Genomic DNA, 21,529 nt, shown 5'->3' with positions numbered 1-21,529 from the left:
TTACCCATCAACACAAAAGGAGTGTGTGTATTCCATTAACTCCTGATAACCCTTGGTGGAATTTCAACAAGTTTTGTGCCTATTACCAGTATTTCTCCCATGTGTTCTCAGTGTTTATTCTGGGTGTACACAGAAGGACAGGGAGTACAAGAGATACATTTTAAGCTCTTCAGTCTAAATCCTACTTTTTGACTTCCTGCCTTTCCTAAATATTAAAACAAACAACTCATTTCTTTAAGACCTTTTTACATTTAAAAAGAGTTGGTTGGACTGCTTAATTGTGTTAGCTGAAACACAAACATATGAAAAGGAAAGGTTTTTGTAGGAAAAACATCGAAGAGAAAAAAGAAATCAGATTTCTTCTGGCCTTCCCATCATCACTTAGAGAATTGTTTTGTAGTTACATCATCAGGAAATAAAACACTATCCTCTGAGGACCCCGACTCTTTACAGAAGGGAAAAAAAGGAAGGGTTGTAGTTCATATCACCCTCAGAGGGGTTCAGCAAAACTCACATATTTTGTCATATTAAAAAAAAAATGCAAAAAAGAAAAAGCTCCCTTAGAAGAACTGATTAACGAAGATGACTTGGAATTTAATTTTTCCTTTCTCAAATTCTAGACTGAGAGCTAAGTAGAAAGCATTGTAACTAATCAGCTAGCAGCTTCTAACGACTTCATCACTAGCGAGGGAAAGGAGCTGCCCCAGCCCCAACCCCTGCACGCTGCCGCCAGCCGGGGCCGCCGCGCGTCACCGGGCTCTCCGGGTGCCGGCGGCCGCCGCGCAGCGCCTCACGTGGCGGGGCGGTGACGTCACGCCGCGGCGGGGCGGGCGGGGGCGGGCGGGGGCCGGTCCCGCCCCGCCGGGGCCGCGGGATCCCGCACCGCGCGCGCAGCTCGGCGCCCGCACACGGAGCGGCAGCGGAGCCGGACGCCGCAGGCAGCCGGGCAGGTAAGGGCGGGCGGGGAATCCGCGGGCAAGCACTGGCGCTCCGGGCTTTCTCCACGGAAAGTCGCTTCCAACATCCAGGGGTGAGGGCTGAGAAACAATTCAACCCCCCAGAACAGCACCAGGAGACCTAGAAGATGCCCGATTACTCGGAAGCGGGCTGACTTATTTCAAGCGTTAAAAACTGTATTTTAAACAATTCCTACAGAGCCAACAGATGAGGAATTAATGTAATGTTAAAGACGGAGGTAGTTATGAATGACACACACTTTCCAAATGATCGGATAAAATCATGACTGTATTTAAAGCTGTGGAAAGACTCCAACAGTATTGTAATATATTAGGTAGAGCTACTGCCTCTCTTTATGCTGCATTTATATGCATGTGCTATATATTAGTAGACATGTGTGCACATATGTTTCTAAGCGTTTACTATACTTTTGAACAACTTTTACTGTAGTTTACAGAGGGATGTATAAATTGCCGCAAACATTACTTTGCAATAAGATTATGCTATGTCTGAAAGAAACAATTGTAACTAGTTTACTTACTAACAAACTTTTCAACTCCTACACACTGCTTCCCTCTTCTGTGTCTTGCGTGCAACTGTCAAATCACAGGAGGATAGAACTGTCAGATTTTGATGAAAAAACTTTAAATCCTGGTCACCAAATGATGAAGCTTTCAAAATCAGAATATCCACGGGTGTCTTCGAGGCTTAACTCCACAAGATACTGAACAGTATTGTGATTATTAACTTCAAAAAAACAAAGAATGGCAAACAGCTCTGATGAGGCGCTAAGCACCTTGGAAGATTAGTGTGCTTGTAGTTCACATCTGCGTAGCATACAAAATTACACTGTCCTCTCCTTTGATTAAGGACCAAACCCTGTCAAATCCTTGTTTGTAGGAACAACTGCAATTAAGTCAATTGTACTATCCTACTTGTGAATCTGAACTACTAAGCTTGCTCTCAAGAGTCTTACGTGTAATTTAACATGTTACAACAGTAAGGCTCAAGACCTTCAAACTATAACTCTTTCTAAAAGTTAAAACTTTTTGTTGTATGTTTTCATTTTCCTCAATAAGAAATAAAATCAGCATTAAACTTTGGACAAGGGGTGGGGGGGGGTGGGGGGTGTCCCCTTCATTTGAGGCTTTAAATTCCGCAAAATCCTTGTTCAAGTATATCTTCAAGAAAAATCACAGCTGATACAATCATATGCATTGCTGTACTGTCAAGCATATGTGGATTTAGGGACCAAGTCAAAATACCATGTGTCAACGTTTTCATGACTTTTTATTTTTTTGCTTTAAACAATAAGAAAAAAAATAACTAGTAATTTTCCACATGCTTTAAAAAATGTAAATATAGAGAGAGACATTTCGTTCCAAAGATAATTCAGGTATTTGTGTATTATTAACCTTGGCATTTTAGATAAAGGTCACATCCACGTTTCCAAGATAAACTTCCTAACTTCCTTGTAACAAGCAAAGTTTACACCTCTGTTGATGCCTTGAGTCTGCCTAGCTATAGAATCAGGGAAGAGGGCACTGTACAGTGTATATATAGAATGAAAAGAATCCTAACAACCAGAACATACCTAAATTCATTGTAGAAAACCAATACCCCAGATCAGTATCCTAAGCCCTTTACCATCCCTTCTGTTTGCTTTTTCTGCCATATCTTGAGCCTCGCAACCTGTGTCCTAGTATTTTAAGATCTCTTCGCTGATAAACAATAACTTGGTTTCCTATGCATGCTGTATCCAGTGGATTTAACACTTAATAAATACATTGTCAAATTATAATGTGGAAAATAGCTACAGTATGAAAAGATGTGTTATGAACCAAAGTTAAGTAACAGACCTCAAAAAATGTGCAGGAATAGAAAGGATAAACTGAAGTCAAAGGACTACAGTATGATGAAGAAAAAATACTCTTTTTTTCTGTATGTAGAAAATGTAGAAATGCTACACATGCAATAAACATATTTTTGATAAAGGCAGTAACTAGAAAAAGCCTACCCATAGGTAAGAGACTATTTCGGCTCCTCCAAATCCAGCGGAGAAGGGAGGTAACATCTACCATTAATTACTGCTTTAGCAATATCTAAAGTACCATCTGTACTGTGAATGGTGCTAGGCTAATACGAATGATAACATCTATCAAAAGCCAGAAGAACGCTATTTCCCATAATCAGTCTTCCTTAGATCAAAAGGGAAAAAAATTCTTTGCTTAATACTTACAGGACCAATTTTGCTCTCATTTATACTGGTAAGAGTAAAAAATAACTAGACTGGGGTATAATGATTAAAATGTCTCACTGTCATTTCCCCCCATCCCCCCAGTATTACAGTCCTTAGTTTTATCAGATTTCTTAATAGGGAATTGAGAATATCTAATTTTACGCAATAAAAATGTTAGCTTGCATCACTTAACAATAAAAGGAGGCAGTAAAGGAAAAGAATTATCACATAATTCAGTCTTCAACAGCTGTACTTCTTCACTTAAATTTTTTATAGTAATTTTTTTACAACAATCCAACGTAAAAAGAAAGCATTTTAGAAACAAATATATCCTCCAGAAATGAAAGACAACTTCCTATCAAACTGCATTGACCCTTTGTTCCTTCCCCGCCATTTCCCTTCCCTCCAGTGACAAACGTCATGTAACTACTGACAGCAGAATTTTTAGAGATTTGATCCAGAAGACCACAGGATATAACTTACACTTGTTTTATTTTCCCCATCAGTACTAGTAAAATCAATTTATTGCTTGATTTTTGCTGAGTAACAGCACTTTCATATTATTTACCTAATACTGTGATGAATTATCACATGTGCCATTGTCATGGGAGAAAAAACCAGCCTGGTTTTACTCTCAGCAACTTTCCCCTTGGCATGGGCAAGTGAGCAGCCACTGCTCCTCTGAATCTCTCCTGCAAACAGCTTCTCTCAAATCCTGGGTGTGACATTACCTGAATACAGTTCATTAAAGAAGCAATTAAAATATCTAAGTCAGAGAATCCTAAGGAGTTTACAATGTAGGAGGCATTCCTTTAAAACCATCCTATAAAATCTTAGTTGTGACTCATTACTAGTTACCCTTAATACTTTAGCCTGTCATCAAGATGATTTGAACTTAGAAACTATGCTGTACCAATAAAAATAAATTATTTTTAATTGCTTAGGCTTTTTTTTCTCATATTGAATTGATCCTGCCATGGCATCCTTGAGGTTTATGTTGAGCTTTTTTGAAGTGGTTGAAAGCTTGGTTAGTTCAGCCATTCACTAAACTGTATTACTCAGCTCCAAGAGGGTAAGAGGCATTGCTTGAAAAACTCTTTTTAAGTTTAGTGCCCAGTCTTGGGATTTAAGTGAAGTAATGTAGATTTTGAGTCGTAACACCTCTCAGTATGTCATGCTGATGTTGAAGTTTGCTGTGTTTCCTATCAGCGAGTCAAAAAAATCACTTTGACTGCATGTCAAGGCACCATGTTACTTTCAGAAGGTCAGTAACAGCAGTCATGCTGATGGACCAATGGAGCACGCTCAGGCATTCACAGCTCACTTTCCTCACATCTTCACAAATTCAACAAAAATATATTTGAAGATCTTCTGTGGCAGTCTGTAACCTCCAGTTAAAAACAGTACAAAACCACCACCTCTCAAACCACTGCCTCCTCACCAGAACAACAGAACTGAGTGACAAGGAAGAGGTGAATGTTTACGCAATGAATGAAGGCTAGCTGAGTGAACACCCAGCAATATCATTGTATAACCCTCATTTAATAATGGAAAGCTTGGGGGTGAAAGTTCAAACCAACCTTGCTAGGCAGTATTTCAACATAACTCAATGTCCTACAACCTCGGTCACTCAAGTTGATAAATGCACGTATTCTCTGTCTGTTGCAGAAGTCACCCCTTCTGCTACAGTTCATTGTGCATATCATGATGATGTAACACAACTGCGTGACTTTAGCCTTGAGCTGGGAATGGGACCTATGAACGACCACCAGAGAGTGGCTGCTGAGGTAAACAAGCAGAACTTGAGCCATTTTGTTTCACACTGCATGCTCATAGAAGCTGAGCAACCAGAGCCCACAACCACCTAGCTGCTCATGCTCAAGCTTCAAAAACCTTTACAGGCATACTTCAGGTAGGGTACACAAAGGTCCAGTGAATGACTGAAAACGTGGATGGAAAAAAACAAAATACATCTGAAAAGAAAAACATTAATCTTGAATACATTTCAGGGATATGAATCACTGCACCGACCAGTTTCCATCGTCCCTTCTAGGCTTTCAAAGGCCTGGGAAGCAACACAACAATTGCAGTTAAAAGACAGGTTAAAGTTCTTAAACATCTGACTTAAACCTAATAATCAAAGCAATTTCTTTCAAATTCATTTCAGAGAGTGGATTTAAATAACTTTGGTCTTTTTTATTGGAGAGACAAAGCTTACATAGTGTTTGCATGGCAACTACTGCAATGAGAGCATAAGAGAAAGAGGAAAAAATGTAAAACCTGAAATGAAGCAGCATGTTGCTGCTACCATGAAAAACACACACAAGACTGGCTGTTTAAAAATGGATAGTAACGCACTCATAAAACTTGCATTTTAACTACATATTGGATTTCAGCACATGAACAAGCCACCTTAGAGAAAGTGTAAGCTGACTGAATTCTGTCAGCTTTTTAAGGATTTAATCAATATTCTGGTAAAATGTGCTTAACTCAGTAATTAAGTCAAATTATCAAGAAATTTAGGGAATTTTATCAACCATTAAGCTTGGCTGACCCAAAGCTAATGTGTACCCATCACATTCACAAACATGATTCTATTCTACATAGCTACACAGAGGTTTCTCAGAAGTAGCCTAATACCACAGTTAGTTTTGTTTTCAGCTTCAAAATGCTCCCCCAGTCAAAGATGTTCTCAACCTCAGCAGAGCTATTCTGTTTCAGATTGCTACCTAGAAAAGAGGAAAGTGAATTACATGAGCCTAATTTCTTTCTCAAATTTTGCTCACTTGAACACGGGGGCTACAACAGCTCCACATCTGCAGTAGCCAACTCCTGTCCTAAATATCTGAAATCTAATGCTGAACATATTAACTTAGATGTAGGAAGGTGGGGGGGGGGGGGGGAATGCAACTTCAAAGCTGAATAATTTTCATAATTTGCAAAATAGTATGATAGACTCTTTGATGTAAAGAGAAACGTCTTTTCACTAGCAGCCAGTATCATTCCCAGGTTAAATACTGAATTGGCTTCAATGAAAAGGCCACCATGAACCTTGGCAGGCTTAAAACTTCCAAAATACACATTTCAAAAAACCTATCTAATATATAAATGGGTATGTGCATTTGCTTGCATATGGGTAAGCAGAGCAGGAGGATAAAAAGCCTCTGAAGTCAGCAAGTACAGCTTCAATACAGGTCAATTCAAGACAGACAAAATAGACTGCCTATGAGGTTGCTGCAGGGATGACACCAGCCAGAGGACAATGTTCAGGGTTGTGCTAGAAGGTGTACATACTGATTCCCTTTTGGGAAAGCAGCAGACAACAGCTGACAAGAATCTTCAAGTTTACATATTTTGCTAACCCCTACAAAGGAGGGAAGAAAATGTAACATAGTATACAAATGAGCAGCCACTTTGGAAACTGTCTGGTTGCCCTGGTTTTGTTCAATCAGGATTCCCCGGGGGGGGGGGGCGATTAGAATTTGACAAGGCAACAGTTTATAATCTGTAAACGACCCTCTCATACTTAGGCTAACCACAGTTAACCAAACAACTAGCAAGTTCTGTCTAGAGATAATTGTGTCTTTATTTTCACCATTTGAAACCACGTTATAAATTAATTATAAAAGCTAAGATGTATTACATCAGAAACATACTGGGCATGAAAGCATGCTACAGCTCCTTCATTTCCAGAGTGGCTCAGAAAACAGGAAAATATAACCTAAACATCACAGACCATCAGCCAAGAAAAGAGAATCAAATAGGGTGTGTAGCCAAATGCCCCTCAGGCACATAACGATACTGAGTTATAAATCAATTTGGGGTAGAATAATGAGGCAGAGAAGTTTGACTGAATTAACAGTTGTTTGAAGAACAGGGAACTCTTGGAGTCTGAAAGTCTTCATACGAAGGGGCAAGGGAAGCATACATGCACATAGCCCTCCTCTTTCCTAAAAAAGCCTTTTTTCTATGACAGTTTCTGTAAGGCAGAGAAAGAAACTGGAAAACAACTAAAGATGGAAAAAGCAAGTATCTCTCTTGGCTTTAGGAAGACTGTTCAGACCAATTTTAGAAGAGTTTAAGAAACCATTGGTCACAGAATAGCTAGAACTAGTTAAAACCACTTTGTCATCCTGACAGTTTAGGAGTTTTTCCTAAGAAATAGAGAAGCATCTATTTCCCAAAGCAAGCAACAGTTACTCCAGCTGCTGGATGCACACGGCAAGAAGCTACCAGAAAAAAAAAAAAAAAAAAAAGCTCCTTCCAGATAAAATGCTTCTAGATACAAACTGTAAATGGCACTTTGAGTGGACATGCGACTAAAGGACCTAATTTTCTTTAATGTTTAAGCAGGGTATTTGATCTTTAACACAGTGAACTACAAAGGCTGCAAAGAAAGGAAAATCTCACTTCAGCACATCATAATCAACAGATCTGAGAGTAAAAGATGTTCTTTTGTTAGACAATTCATCACAGATCAAGAGGCTACTTAAATTACTATTTATTATTTAAATATGTGAATTAAATATATGAAGTAAACCTTGGTTAGAACTATAACCTTTAAAAACATTCTCAGACTATGATCTTTAGCTCTCTGCTGTAGCTTCATACCCTGTAGTCTAAAACAGCATGTGAGTCCTCTTTGAAGAGGATCAGTTTGGAGAAACCATGTAAACTTAAATCCTTAACAAGAGCACCTATGCTAAGGATTAACACACTTTAAACAAACATGCATTGACTTTGCACCTTTAGATAATTCACCAAGTGCTCCCAGGCTGATGTGGCCCCAGGTCCTACTGAGACAAGAGAAAATGCAACTTCCCAACATCCCACACTTCCCCCAAATCTCAACACATTCAGATATAGGAGACATACTGCAAGAAGACATTTAGCAAGATTAGGACAGACAGCAAGAAAGTGAATTATCTCCCAGGGAGCAAGTCCCCAGAACTACAGGGCTTCAATACCCAGAAGCAATTTGTAAACCACTGGAAGTAAGTTTTAATACAATTTCTGAAGGTCACATACTGCAAAACAGGAAACTAGCGCCATTCTTCATCATTTGTCGCTTCAAAGCCATCTTTAGCTAGTTAACCATGCTGCAGTGCATTGCCTCTCACCTGCATCCTCCAAGATGAAGTGCTGGCCAAGTCAGTCTTAGAGAAAATGGACACTCTCACATTATCAGGTCTACAGGAAGAAGATGCGTATTTAGCTTCAAAGTGAAATCTCTGTTTGACATTACTGTTATTACTGCTGTTATTACTTCCAGTCTTGGCTACTGGAAAAAGGTGCAACTGTATCAGCAGACCTAATTAAAGTCTTTTGCCCATTTGGAAATCCCCAACTATACTGCTTCATACAACCTTGCAACAAAGAAAATTTAAGTTATCTCAGCTAAATTTGCAGTAACAATTAAGGGTCATGTTTTCTGTCAAAAAAAAGGAACAGGGTGCTGCCCAAGCCCAGTCTTCAAACACTCCTTATTATACACATACACAGAGCTACTTCTGGAAGTATGCACACCAGAAAAAGGGCTTACTTTTTGTCTTAGGATATACATATATGGTAAGGATTTTATGGGTATGAACAGGACCCTCACGTAGCCACAGAACTTCATCCTTCTGCACAGGAGTGACCCCACCCACATGATACCTGAGAAATGTTTGTCTAATTGTTTTTAAGTAGCCCCATTCCTCCAAATGATGGCAAACTCAAGTCTTCCCAGATAGTCCCATTCAGTACTATAGTACCTTTATTTAACTTAAAATGTTTAATCTGTGTGGTTCTAATCACAATTTCATCACAAATTGTTGTCATGTGCATTGAGCTTGTGGAGAACACACTGAAGTTTGCAGCCAACTTCCACCTCTAAAAGCAAGTGGACACTGTATGCCTGAGCAGCTTATCCAGGACTGGCAGCAACAAGGATGCCACCAGTTCAACAGAGGAAGTGCACGTGGCATTATGGAAAGTTCTAAATTTTACCACTGCTGGTGATGAATATACAAATAAGGTCGTGGTTAGCATAAGAGATAGGCATAGCACCTTTCTGCCCATGGATGAAAGTGTGGCCCCAGACATTTATTTATATATAAAATGCGTGTTAAAATTGTTTTAGAGAACATCTAGTTCCTGTAAATGTTATGGGAAAATGACATTTATGACTAACCAGTCTCCTCTGAGTAACATGATGTGTTTTTGTTGGCTGAGTGCCATTTTCTGTCATACCAAAAATATTAACTAAATGAAGTTAAAAAAAGGTTGTATGAATCTGATCCTTGCACAGTTATGCCCAGTTCTGGTCAAGACAGCAGCACTAGCACTGCCCCAGGTAAATCAGGTACTAGAAAAGCACCTATTTTCCCAAATGCCCCCCCAGAAAAAAAAGCATCCATAAAAGACATCCACTTTGAACCTACACACTATGATGTTATATACAGAATAATAAAAAAAAAGCACAATCAGAATACATACAGGATTTATCTACGGGAATGGCTTAAAGAAATAGAAAACTCAGGACTGTTCTCTTAATCTAAACCAAGTATTATTAAACTAAGATGATTTAAGGGTTACAAAATTACACAGAACTGAAGCAACTGACACATTCAGGGAATCAGAACTTCTGCAAACACCTCAGTCATTTGAAGGATGCAGATTAAATACCCAAGACAAAAACTCAGCCCTCCAACTATTCCATCAACAGTAAACACAGCATGGCAGTGGAAACTAAGTAGTATTTGCCTCATACAAACCAAACAGACATGGCTGGGGTAATCAGTGCTAGTAACAGCCTGACCAGAGATTTCCAGAACTTGGCCAAGCTGCATTCCCTCGTTTTTGCCTAATCTTCCCACAAGGAATGAGGGGGGAAGGCAGCCAGGGCTCTAAAAAACACTTTCCAGGAGCTCAGTTAACTCCTGCTACAATTTTTCACTTGCTAAATCCTAGCAGTAGGCTGCAATGGTAAGGATTACCAATATTAACACTTTGAACGGGCAAGGCAAACACATCCACCTGCCCATGGAGGGGAAAAAAAAAAAAATGGAAAATCACTGTCCTGTTTACCTCCGTAGTACAGAGTGTTTTATAACACCTGTGATTTTAAAAACAGCTCAATAACTGCGGTCAAGCAATAATGTTCTAGCAGGAATTCTTAAAGTATACATTTAAGACAAAACCCAGGTTCATAATAAAGACAAAGGATTTCTCCCATCAATTTAACTTCTTGTGATGTGATGTCAAGTATCAAATCATCAAATGCCATAATTTCAATGACACAGTCATATAAAAATCATAAATTATAAAAAGCAGTAGTTGTCTTGGTTTATTTTGCATAGCTACCATACTATTAACACCCCTTTGGGTTAATACTAATTCTCAAAATAATCTGTTACAGCAAGTCAGCAATGCTTTTCCGTTTTAATAAATCTGAAGTGTAGGCACAAAATTTTACTTGTTAAAGATGAAGAAAATACAAAAGCAGGGCCTGGATTAGTAACTGAGAAGTTATGCCTCAGCCTTGTTGCTTTGACCCCTATACCAGATCTCTTGTGTTTCATCTTTCCATTTCCTTCTGAAACCTTTCCATCTGTAAAACTATAATTTCCTGGCTGACGTAAATTTGAAGAGTTCCAAATTCTGGTGTTGCATCTGAAATTACTTGCTTTATTTCTGACTTTACAGGCAGTGTGGAGAGAGGGTGAGAGAGACAGAGAGAAGGCTAAGGAATTAATCTGCACTGTGGTAATACAAAAAAATCTCAACTAACAAACCCCAAGTCTTATTCCCATGAGCCAGTGAAGTTATTGATGCATTTCGATTCAGAACACAGAGGATTAACAGTCATGCTACATGCACAATTATATGCCACTGAAACACAAACAGTAATAGATACTGATTTTAAAGAATACCTGAAATAGCTGTTAAATCTAGAAAGAGGGAAGAAAAAAGAAGAGTGCATCTCAAAAAGAGTGACACTAAGCCCAGCTCACAATTCATTGCGCCATGTTTTCTAGTAGCTGAACTCTGGGACCCAGAGTTTTTAAGGCTAAATGAAAGTAATGCACATGCATATTGTGGTCTTGTCAGGTTAGCGCTCATTTACAACTGTTTTTCAGGATATGCAGTCAAGGACAAAAAAAAATGAAAACAAAACAAAACCATGCCAACAATTTAACAGGATAGCAGCTTCTTCATTGCCACCTAAAAATCCTGCACTTTCCTATCAATCCCAGACATTGTGGATGGCTACCATTACAAGATTATAAGTGAACAGACAATTAATAACTATCACCTTGAACATTTGAACAGTTACTGCCCAGAAAGCATTAATACTTTTTACACAGGACTGTTGTTTTGATAGGTGATTTCTAAGAACATCTAGATACAGAAAGACTATATAATTCAAGACAGAAAATTATTTCCTTAAACTGAGATTTCATGAGAAAATACTGAATTTTAGCCCTGAATTAAAATTAGTCCAACTAGAAATGAATGTTAATTCAGTCTTAAATCTTAAATTAACCAAAATAAATTCGTTAAAAATTTCTCATACCATTTACTGTCACCAGATTTGCACAGGATTTTGTAACATTTATAAGTGTCAGTATCCCTGTATCACCAGGAAGAATTTTCAGCAACAGAGTAGTTGTGAAATCATGGTCACAAGCAATATTACTGTTCCAGATGAATTATTTTTTAAAAGAATATATTATCTGTGTATGTTTACTCAGCATCGAAGCTAAACGCATTTCATTATCCATCAGAAATTTTGCCTGTTAACCCATAAGTGGCAACACCATTCATCACATACAACTTTTATTAAGACCTGTAAAGCAAGTCAGCATGTTAAGCATCAGATAAAACAATAATTACTGTGTGGTAGTCTGTGGAGTAATAAGCTGAACTCACACACCCTCTCATTAAAAATCCTCATTTTATAAAATATATTTCCTTCTCAGGAAATTTGCCTTACACACAATAACTTGTAGTTCAGAGACACCATTTGTGGAAGTTTGCATTCCCACTATAAATTAATGATTCAAAGTATACATATGTAAATAATATACTGGAAAACAAATTTTAAAATAAGTGTTCGCATTCTGTTGGGAAGTGCTGACTGATTCAGATAATGCCAACAGATTACACAACAGCTATGGTATGTTGTTGCTGCTGTAATTTCAAAGGCTTTTGACTTTATGACAGGGGGAAAAAAGAAACATTAATAAAGATAACAGAGCACCATAAAAGTAGCTATAACATATGTCTTCATAAAAACTGCACATCAATAAGTAGAATTGTAAGCAAAGAAAAAAAAAATGCATAGCCACCCTAAGATCAGAAACTCATTTTAATAAATCCAAAATTTTGCAATAAACTGTGGAAGGCACAGACAGACTGGCTTTCTTCTGAAAATAAGTATTTAACTGCATTGGTGTCAAAAATTACAACAACTTGTAAGACTTAGCAGAAATGATGAAGCATGTTTCTTCTCTTATTAAAGGCCAGACCATGGCTTATTACTAACTGGGAAGAATGCCTGAGACTAAAGAGGCATGACTTCATCTACATTTAAAAGCTTTCAAGCTTAGTGTTTTTATTTGCATTGTACAGGGGAAAATTCAAGCACATGTCCAAAAACTTTCAAAGAAAGTCTCCCTCATGTTATAACCTGCAGAATCTCTAGAAAGCCACATCTTTTACAGAGGGAATCGTGAAAGAACATGAGCTAGATTAAAATATATAATGTTATAGTTTACAAAAAAAAAAAAAAAAAAGAAAAGTCAGACATTCAAAGTCTCTGTCATTTCTGCAGAATGATCTGATAAAAATAAAGATATTGCTAAGGTGTATATTAAAATCTCCTGAATACTTTGGTGGAAGGAATGATAAAAGTACAGCTTTACAAACCAACACCTATTTCACTTGCATCCATACAGAATGCAGCCTTTTCTAAAGCTGTCATTACAAGATTGCTTAAACAACAACAACAAAATAATATTTTTTATTCTTATGATTTTAAGAATAATGATTCATTCCAGAATAAACTAAAAAATTTTAAAAATAAGTGTCTTGCAATCTCAGTGTCCCATGCTTTCTTTGTTTTCCCTGAAACTCAAAGGAAAAGCCACTCCCTTAGAATCCTAAAAATAGAAGTTAAACAAAGTCTATACCATAAAGGTCCCCCCATGACACCAGAAAACCCCACTTAAGGACAAAATGGTATCACATGACACCAAGACAATGAACTGCTTTAGGAGTCCCCACATCTAGCAGGGAAAACATAGTCATCATGTTGCTTAATATAATGTAGTGTAGCCGAAGCTATACATATTAAAAAAAATACCTGGAAAACAAGACAATCCCATTGAATGCATGGTATTGACACCAAGAAGCTTTAGTATGCATACAGAGGAAATTGATTACAATGAGCAGAGGAGAGCAGACACAAAACTATCTCTTTAAGGAAATAAAAAAGCAGGCAACTGGTATTGCAAACAACTAAGATAGTAAGCCACAATTAAGCAGTTATAAATAACAGAAGCTCTGAAGAAAAAGTAGTAAGACACTGCCCTGATTCTGCTTAATTACCTAACATTCATGTTCATTAAAACAGTTTCCAATGCCTGTTTTTGCTGGCCTGGATTCAGAATGGGTTCTTGTAGTCCTATGAAGTCAACTGCTTGGAATTATCTGTGAAAGCTTTGACTAAATGATATACCTACCTTTGCCTAATATGAAATTACATGATCATGAAATTCAACTGGAAATGAAAACAATAAAAATATTTTATTGGCTAGGGAACTGCCTGTTCAGGATTTAAAAAAAAAAAAAAGTATGCCGACTTTTTTTTGACCTTTGCATATTTTTGGTAAAATTACTCTCTCAAATACTCTGGATACTCTGACTTAAAAGTATGCAAAATATCACAAAGTGCTTTTAGCAGTTACAGCACTTCTGCAATTGAACGTGTGATTCACCTTAATTCAAATTATATACATAATCAAGCCCTGACCTGCAGAAGCCAGGTTCCCCAAGAAAAGCTGACCAAAACCAAGCAATGATTTTTTTCAAAAAACCCAAAGAAACAAAAAAAAAACCAACATCAAAAAACTCAAATATTTTTGGGTCCTCTCTCATTCCAAAGTGCATGTGTGCAGACACAATTGCTGTGATGTACTGAAGCATGAAACGGGAATTCAGCAGCCAAGGAAAAATTCTTTTGCAAATACTAATGGACTCTCAGCTGACTTCTTACAATATCAATCTCAACTCTGTCCAAGAAATTATTATCTATTCAGTACTGTTGAGGGCATTTTCTGTATAGGAATACATGAATAAGCATACAGTTATGAAAAACAAGTGCAAAAACTTATTTAACTACACAATATTAAATAAAGATCCCATGCCTAATACATCCCTTTTTATCTTTTCAGAAACATTAAAATCCTTTAACTCACTGCTTCTACACTATGCTCTGTAACTAAAGTTCAATGGAATGATTTTATAGAAGTATTTTTTAAAAAAGATATATATCTCAGGGGTTAGAAATATTTACTTGTATTCCTGTTTGGATTTTAAAACTGTATTTTATCTTTTGAATGAAGGAAACAATTTTAAATAGCCTAAAGTCTTTTGGCATAACCAAAGAAATGGAATCTCTTGAAAATCCTTCTCAGTTTATACAATTATCCAGGTCTGATGCCAGCAATTAAGGCAATTTCATTCAAATAAGCCTTGCAACACAAACTTGATCAGAGATTGGGTTAGACTGCCTCACTCAAGCACTCAGTTTAGGCTGGAACCTCAAGTGCTTTGCTGAAGCAGATCTTTAGCATTCCAGATAGCTTGAGAAAGGAAGTTATAAAAGGAAAAGAAAAAAAAAAAAAAGAGAGAAGACAGAAAAAATACAAATAGTGCATACAATGATAACCACTGGAAGAACTGCTGGGATTGTTCACTCAAACATTTGTTAACCTATTTTATTTACTATTTATACACAATTATCTTACCTGCATTGTAAAAATTATAGTGTCCCTGTGAAAATTACAAATGTTTGTTAATATTTCATGTAAAACTTTTCTTTCTAAAGCAATTTAAGGGACATCGCTCATTGTAGCATTACACTTTCATTTGGCCAGACAGGTATCAACTAGTTAATACAGAAGTGTTGGGTAAAACACTGATTGATTTTGGTATTAAGAACCTCAGCTAAATTTGCCTTACAAAAATGGATTACCGTGAAGCAAGCTAAAACTACTCAAATGCTAGTAAGCCCAAGTCTATTTTAACAGTATTAATATAAGATGTCTTAACTTCATGCACACACAAAAACTGAGTTCATTCCAAATGAAATTGTTAGTTATGCTTCTGTTATGGTTTTATATCTATGGCAACAGTAAATCATCAATTGAACTTCACTGCTAAAGCATTTAGAGACAAGGGTGGGGAAAGAAGAGAGATTTTTACACTAAAAATCTCAAAGTAGCACTGAAAGTGGACAAAAGTTTATACACCAAGACGACAGTAAAAAGCTGCCTTTGAAGATGGTGCCGTCTTCTTTCTCCGCATTTATTGTTCTGTCAACCAGCAGCACTCCTTCAAGCTCATTTCACAAACCTTTCCCTCTCTACTCCTACTTTTCATCTTTTTTCCCCATTATGTTAATCGATTGTTGTAAAGAATCTGGGGCTGCTTTAAGTCTTTGATATCAACTTCGTTTATTGCTACTTCCCGTTCTGTCAATTCTTCATATAAAGCATTTCATTACATTCAATATAGCGCAACTTGCGCACTAAAATAAAAACAGTGAGGATGGTGAAGAAATTTTGCAAGAAATTTCAGTCGCAGACTTCTATATAACATCACCATTAAATGAGATAAGTCTAACGGATAGCTGTAGAATGGCAGGGATGACTTCTCTCTGTGCAGGAAAACTACAATGCTGCCAAGAGGGATGCTGCTGAGGCAGCCTATTAAATGCCCAGAAATCTATGTCTCCAGTCAGTCAACAGCTAATAAAGAGCTGTGCAAAGGAGGCCACTATCTAAGCTCTTCCTGAACTAAAGGACGGTTGCAACAGGAACTTGTCCACAGAAAGCTGTAAAGACTCACCACTTGGACAAGGGCATCACAGTAGTGACCAGAGACAAATGTAGGACAGAAATCTTAAGTTTCAGCAGCAACTTCAAGAGGGTCATCGTCACATTTCAGAGGGGGAAAAAACAAACTAAACAAAAAAAACCCTCTAGACAAACAAAAAGAAAGCAAGGGGCCTCAGCTACTGAGCCCTAAAGCAGTCATTTTGTGTAAGTACAGTCCTGATACACAACCCTTTTCGTGATTTACACAACTGGATACGTACCATACATATCAGCAACAGCAAAAACATACAAATTCTAATACTTTATTGCTTCAACCTAGGCTTTACAGATTTTTATTTAATACCAGAATATACTTAAAGGTTGGCTGTGGGAAAAAATTTAACTGAAAGGAGGAAAATGTGCTGGCCAAACCTAGTCATACCTCAGACCAACTCTACAAATCTCTCCCTGACAAAGAAAAGCCTACAGAAAAATCCAATTATCGGAGGTATTCGGTGATTTTTTAGGATCTTACATAAACAAATGCACAACCTTATCCCAAGTCTATATCAAATTAAGTATGTTGCATCTCAGTAATGTGAGTACTAACATAAATTTGTAATACTAATTTTGGAAAACCATTATGAATACCTTCAAGGAATCATGTAAAAGCACGGTTGCACTTAGGTGTACCTGCAAGTTTTGGATATAAGACCAAATCCAAGCCTAACAGACAGCAAGATGGTTGGGCTCTCTTAAGTTCAAAAGACACAACCTGAACACCTGTTTATCTGCTGACTGCATTTTTTTTGTGTGCATACCATACAAGGTCACAAGGCCTGCATTTTCACTGAGGACAGACTTACCTACAATGTTTAATTTTGCTCTAATGTGCTGCTTAGAAATTCACATTAGGCAGCCTGACTAACTGCCTAGCGTGGCTACATTTCCTTCACATACTTTAACATCCACAAGGTTTAATCACAAAATATCGTAAAACATCAGGATGCTTTATAAGTAACTTAAATTTATTAGGAGGTTTACGATGCTGTAAATTATACCTGCCCTTGAGGGTTGCACTGATTTAATTTATCAACCACTATGATAATCACATCTCTTAAAAAGAAAAATACCAAAGCCTTGCATGCACATACCTAGCCTCAGCAAACAGCCAAGATCAGTGTTGTTCTAGTGCAGAATACCAAGAAGTTGTATTGCACTAATACCTGTCAAAAGCTGAAAATGTAACCTAAGATATGTAATTACGGAAGTTACTCAGTCTAAATGATCATACTTAAGTGCCCATTACAAAAGAACTTCTGAGTAGAAAGTAAGGCCTGTGAGCACTTCCTCATGATGCCACAAGGACAGATCTGCTTATAGTTACAAGTGGGTGTTTATGCATACCTGGTAGAGATGTCACAGTATTTCAAATGTGTTTTTAAATGCCCATTAAAATGACTACAAAATACAGTATTATTTCCTCCCACAGACTGAAAAAGCTTCTTGAACAAGAAACAGCACATCAGGCAAAAAAAGAAAAGGAAAGCAGCAAGAAAATAGCTAAACTGAAAGAAGAACTGACTAAACTGAAATCCTTTGCTTTAATGGTGGTGGATGAACAGCAAAGACTCACTGAACAGTTGAACCAACAAAGTCAAAAAATTCAAGAATTAACCATTTCTGCAGAACAAGCACATGAGAAGCTGGCTTTCGCTGAAGCCAAAGTTCAAGAAGAGAAGCAGAGAGCCAGCAGGCTGGAGGCTGAACTTCAAGCCCAAAGCAGTAAGATTTCCCAAGACCAAGAGGCAATGATGGCCAAACTAACTAATGAAGACTGTCAGAATCGTCAGCTTCGGTTAAAATTAACTGCTCTCAGCCGACAAATCGATGAGCTGGAAGAGACCAATAAGTCTTTACGAAGAGCAGAAGAAGAACTGCAAGACCTAAGGGATAAGATAAATAAGGGAGAGTGTGGGAACACCATGCTTATGACCGAAGTAGAAGAACTACGGAAACGACTGCTAGAGATGGAAGGAAAAGATGAAGAGCTCATAAAAATGGAAGATCAGTGCACAGAACTTAATAGAAAGTTAGAAAAAGAAGCATCACAGAGCACGAACCTTAAAGGGGAAGTTGACAAACTTAACAAAAGAATTATGGAGCTGGAGAAATTAGAAGATGCTTTCAACAAGAGCAAACAGGAATGTTACTCCATGAAGTGCAACCTAGAAAGAGAAAAAATGTTAACAAAGCAGTTGTCCCATGAGCTGGATGGCTTAAAAGCTAGAGTTGGTGAGCTTGAAGCAATTGAAAGCAAGTTAGAAAAAACTGAGTTTACACTTAAGGAAGATTTAACAAAGCTGAAGAGTCTAACCGTGATGCTTGTGGATGACAGAAAAACTATGGGTGAAAAAATAAAGCAAACAGAAGAAAAGCTGCAAGCTGCAACTTCTCAGCTTCAGGTGGAACAAAATAAAGTGATGTCCGTTACAGAAAAACTAATTGAGGAAAGTAAAAAGGCACTGAAATCAAAATCTGATGCAGAGGAAAAAATGTCCAGTGTTACAAAAGAAAGAGATGAACTGAAAAACAAACTCAAAGCAGAAGAGGAGAAAGGAAGTGATCTTGTTTCCAAAGTGAATATTTTAAGAAAGAGACTTCAGTCACTGGAAGCTGTTGAAAAAGAGTTTCTGAAAAATAAAATCAAGGAGAGTACTAAATCCAGCACCTCCTTGCAGCAGGAAAACAACAAAATCAAAGAGCTTTCTCAAGAAGTTGAGAGACTTAAGCAGAAGCTGAAAGAAATGAAGGCCATAGAAGATGATCTTATGAAAACTGAAGATGAATTTGAGTCTTTAGAACGAAGATATGCCAACGAACGGGACAGAGCCAAGCTCCTATCAGAGGAACTGGAAGCTGTGAAAATGGAAGTGGCGAGGTATAAATCAACAGAAAAGGCAGAGCACAGTGAAGAGCAGCGCCTTTTTAAGAAGCTCAGAGAAGAGGAAGCTAAATCAAGTCACCTTTCCAGAGAAGTAGATGCACTGAAAGAGAAAATTCATGAATACATGGCAACAGAAGACCTGATCTCTCACCTCCGAGGCGATCAGAGTGTCTTACAGAAAAAACTTCTCCAGCAAGAAAACAAGAACAGGGAGTTAACAAGAGAAATGGAAAGCCTCACAAAAGAACTGGAGAGATACAGACGCTTAAGCAAGAACTTCAGGCCTGGTCTCAATGGAAAGAGAATTTCTGACTTGCAAGTTTTTTCTAAAGAAGTCCAGACAGATCCAGCAGACAATGAACCACCTGATTATAAAACCCTCATGCCTTTAGAGCAAACAGTCATAAATGGGCAACTGTACGAAGACAGTGATAATGAGGACAAAGGCAACAACGAGGAAGAATTAAAGGTGTCTTTCAAAAGCAACCCATCCATTGCAAATGTCGTGAACAAAAAATTATGGATCCCTTGGATGAAGTCCAAAGACAGCCATCCTCAAAATGGAAAGATTCATACAAAGCAAAATGGTAACTGCACACAGACCGGAGACCTAGTGCTAAGCCATACACCTGGCCAACCTCTTCACATAAAAGTAACTCCAGACCATGGACAGAACACAGCAACGCTTGAAATAACTAGTCCTACCACTGAAAGTCCTCACTCCTACACAAGCACAGCAGTTATACCCAACTGTGGCACTCCCAAGCAAAGAATAACCATTATTCAAAATGCCTCCTTAACACCTGTAAAATCAAAAGCAGCAGAAGGTTATATGAGCCCAGAACAAGTAATTTCTCCTATTACTATGGCTACTTTTACAAGGTCTCAAACTCCTGAATCATGTGGTTCTTTAACTCCTGAAAGAACAATGTCCCCTTTGGCTTTACCAGGCTCAAGTTCTCAGGAACAAATACTCTCCTCAGAGCCTTTGGAAACGGGAGCCAAGCATGCTGTTTTTAGAGTATCCCCAGACAGGCAGTCATCATGGCACTTTCAGAGATCTAACAGTACGGGATCAAGTGTAATAACTACTGAGGATAACAAAATCCACATCCACTTAGGAAGTCCTTACGTCCAAGCTCTCACCAATTCCAAGCCCATCAGCCCTTGTAATCAGGTGCAAGACAACAGAACTCCAACACTAGCTAATGGCCTACCCAGTAAGCCCACCAATAAAATCACCAGCAGTATTACTATCACACCAACAGCCACTCCTCTCCCACGGCAATCACAAATTACAGTAAGTAATGTCTATAACTGACCCTCATCCGTGCTGACATCCCTACCAGCAACCCATCCTGTTTTTCATCCCAGCAAGAATTATTTGGAACAGCCTCTTTACTTTGGGAGAGATCTGTGCATGAACTATACAACAGTATATGGAACTAACGTTAAGTTTTGCCTGCTTAGTGTTATCAAGTGTGCACTTACTGTATATCTTCTCATTGAATACAGTTATGTAAAATGTTTAGTCTTGCACTTGTATAAATGCATCTTTATGTATTTCCATTTTCAAAATAACTCACACTACTTTTGACTGCAACTTGCCTTGGTAAAATATTTTAACATTACAAAAACAGTAAATAATTGATTATTTTTATCATTGCTTGCAGAATAGTTGTTTGCTGTGTGTATTTTGTATTTTTTTGCATGTACGGTAGAATTTGAATTAAGCCATAATATTGCCTGCTAACTTCAGATAAGACTTGATTCATTATCTTCCCTGCTATTTCCCAACTCCTCCTAGCCCTTTCATTTCAGATAATTACCAGTACGACACACACAAACACTCAAAATATTATGTAGCGTATCTTATTATAAGTTTATGATGCTTACATGATATGTTCCAGAGCACAATCTCCACTTTTCCTTACCATCTTTTTTACACTGTTTGGTTAAAAATCTTTTTACACCCCTTCTGTAAACCTTCCTTGTTAAGTGAGTTCAGAAGCTTGTACCACAAAATTACTCTCCCCAAAGAAACCATTTTTTCCCAATACAACAGAAAAACTGCTTTCATTTAGGCACACTGTCAAACAATAAACAGCAACACTTAACATTCCTAAAGAATAACTCAGAATGAATTCACACAATATTGAAATTTCATCTAAGCTCCTAGCCATCAGTTCAACATATAATATACATCACACAGGTACACTGAAGAAGAAACAAGGCTAGCAAACTGTGGCATACCTTCATGTTTTCACATAACAGGCAGAGAAAGCCTGACAGAAGCATTAA

At 37.7% G+C, this 21,529-nt stretch overlaps 2 protein-coding genes across 3 annotated transcripts in view; one reads left to right on the top strand and one right to left on the bottom strand.

Moving 5' to 3' along the window:
* CMSS1 (cms1 ribosomal small subunit homolog) overlaps positions 1–21,529 on the bottom strand; it is a 237,373-nt gene that overhangs the window by 200,328 nt on the left and 15,516 nt on the right. The window lies entirely within an intron of this gene.
* Positions 852–20,888, top strand: FILIP1L (filamin A interacting protein 1 like). Of its 2 annotated transcripts, none has more exons than XM_037378338.1 (2): positions 852–950; positions 17,774–20,888. In XM_037378338.1, the coding sequence occupies exon 2, from the start codon at positions 17,889–17,891 to the stop codon at positions 20,547–20,549; it is 2,661 nt and encodes an 886-aa protein (XP_037234235.1). In that variant the 5' UTR covers positions 852–950; positions 17,774–17,888; the 3' UTR covers positions 20,550–20,888. The 2 variants fall into 2 exon arrangements, with proteins under 2 accessions (XP_037234235.1, XP_037234234.1); XM_037378337.1 differs by lacking the exon at positions 852–950 and adding an exon at positions 4,600–4,983.

This window comes from Falco rusticolus, chromosome 2, assembly GCF_015220075.1.
Source record: "Falco rusticolus isolate bFalRus1 chromosome 2, bFalRus1.pri, whole genome shotgun sequence".
Classification (NCBI taxonomy): domain Eukaryota; kingdom Metazoa; phylum Chordata; class Aves; order Falconiformes; family Falconidae; genus Falco; species Falco rusticolus.
The sequence above is the reverse complement of the archived record's forward strand: the minus strand, read 5'-3'. Positions and strand labels throughout refer to the sequence as shown.

What these genes read in the sequence shown, in the direction of transcription:
- FILIP1L (XM_037378338.1), top strand. Translation starts at nt 17,889, where the DNA reads ATGGTGGTGGATGAACAGCAAAGACTCACTGAACAGTTGAACCAACAA.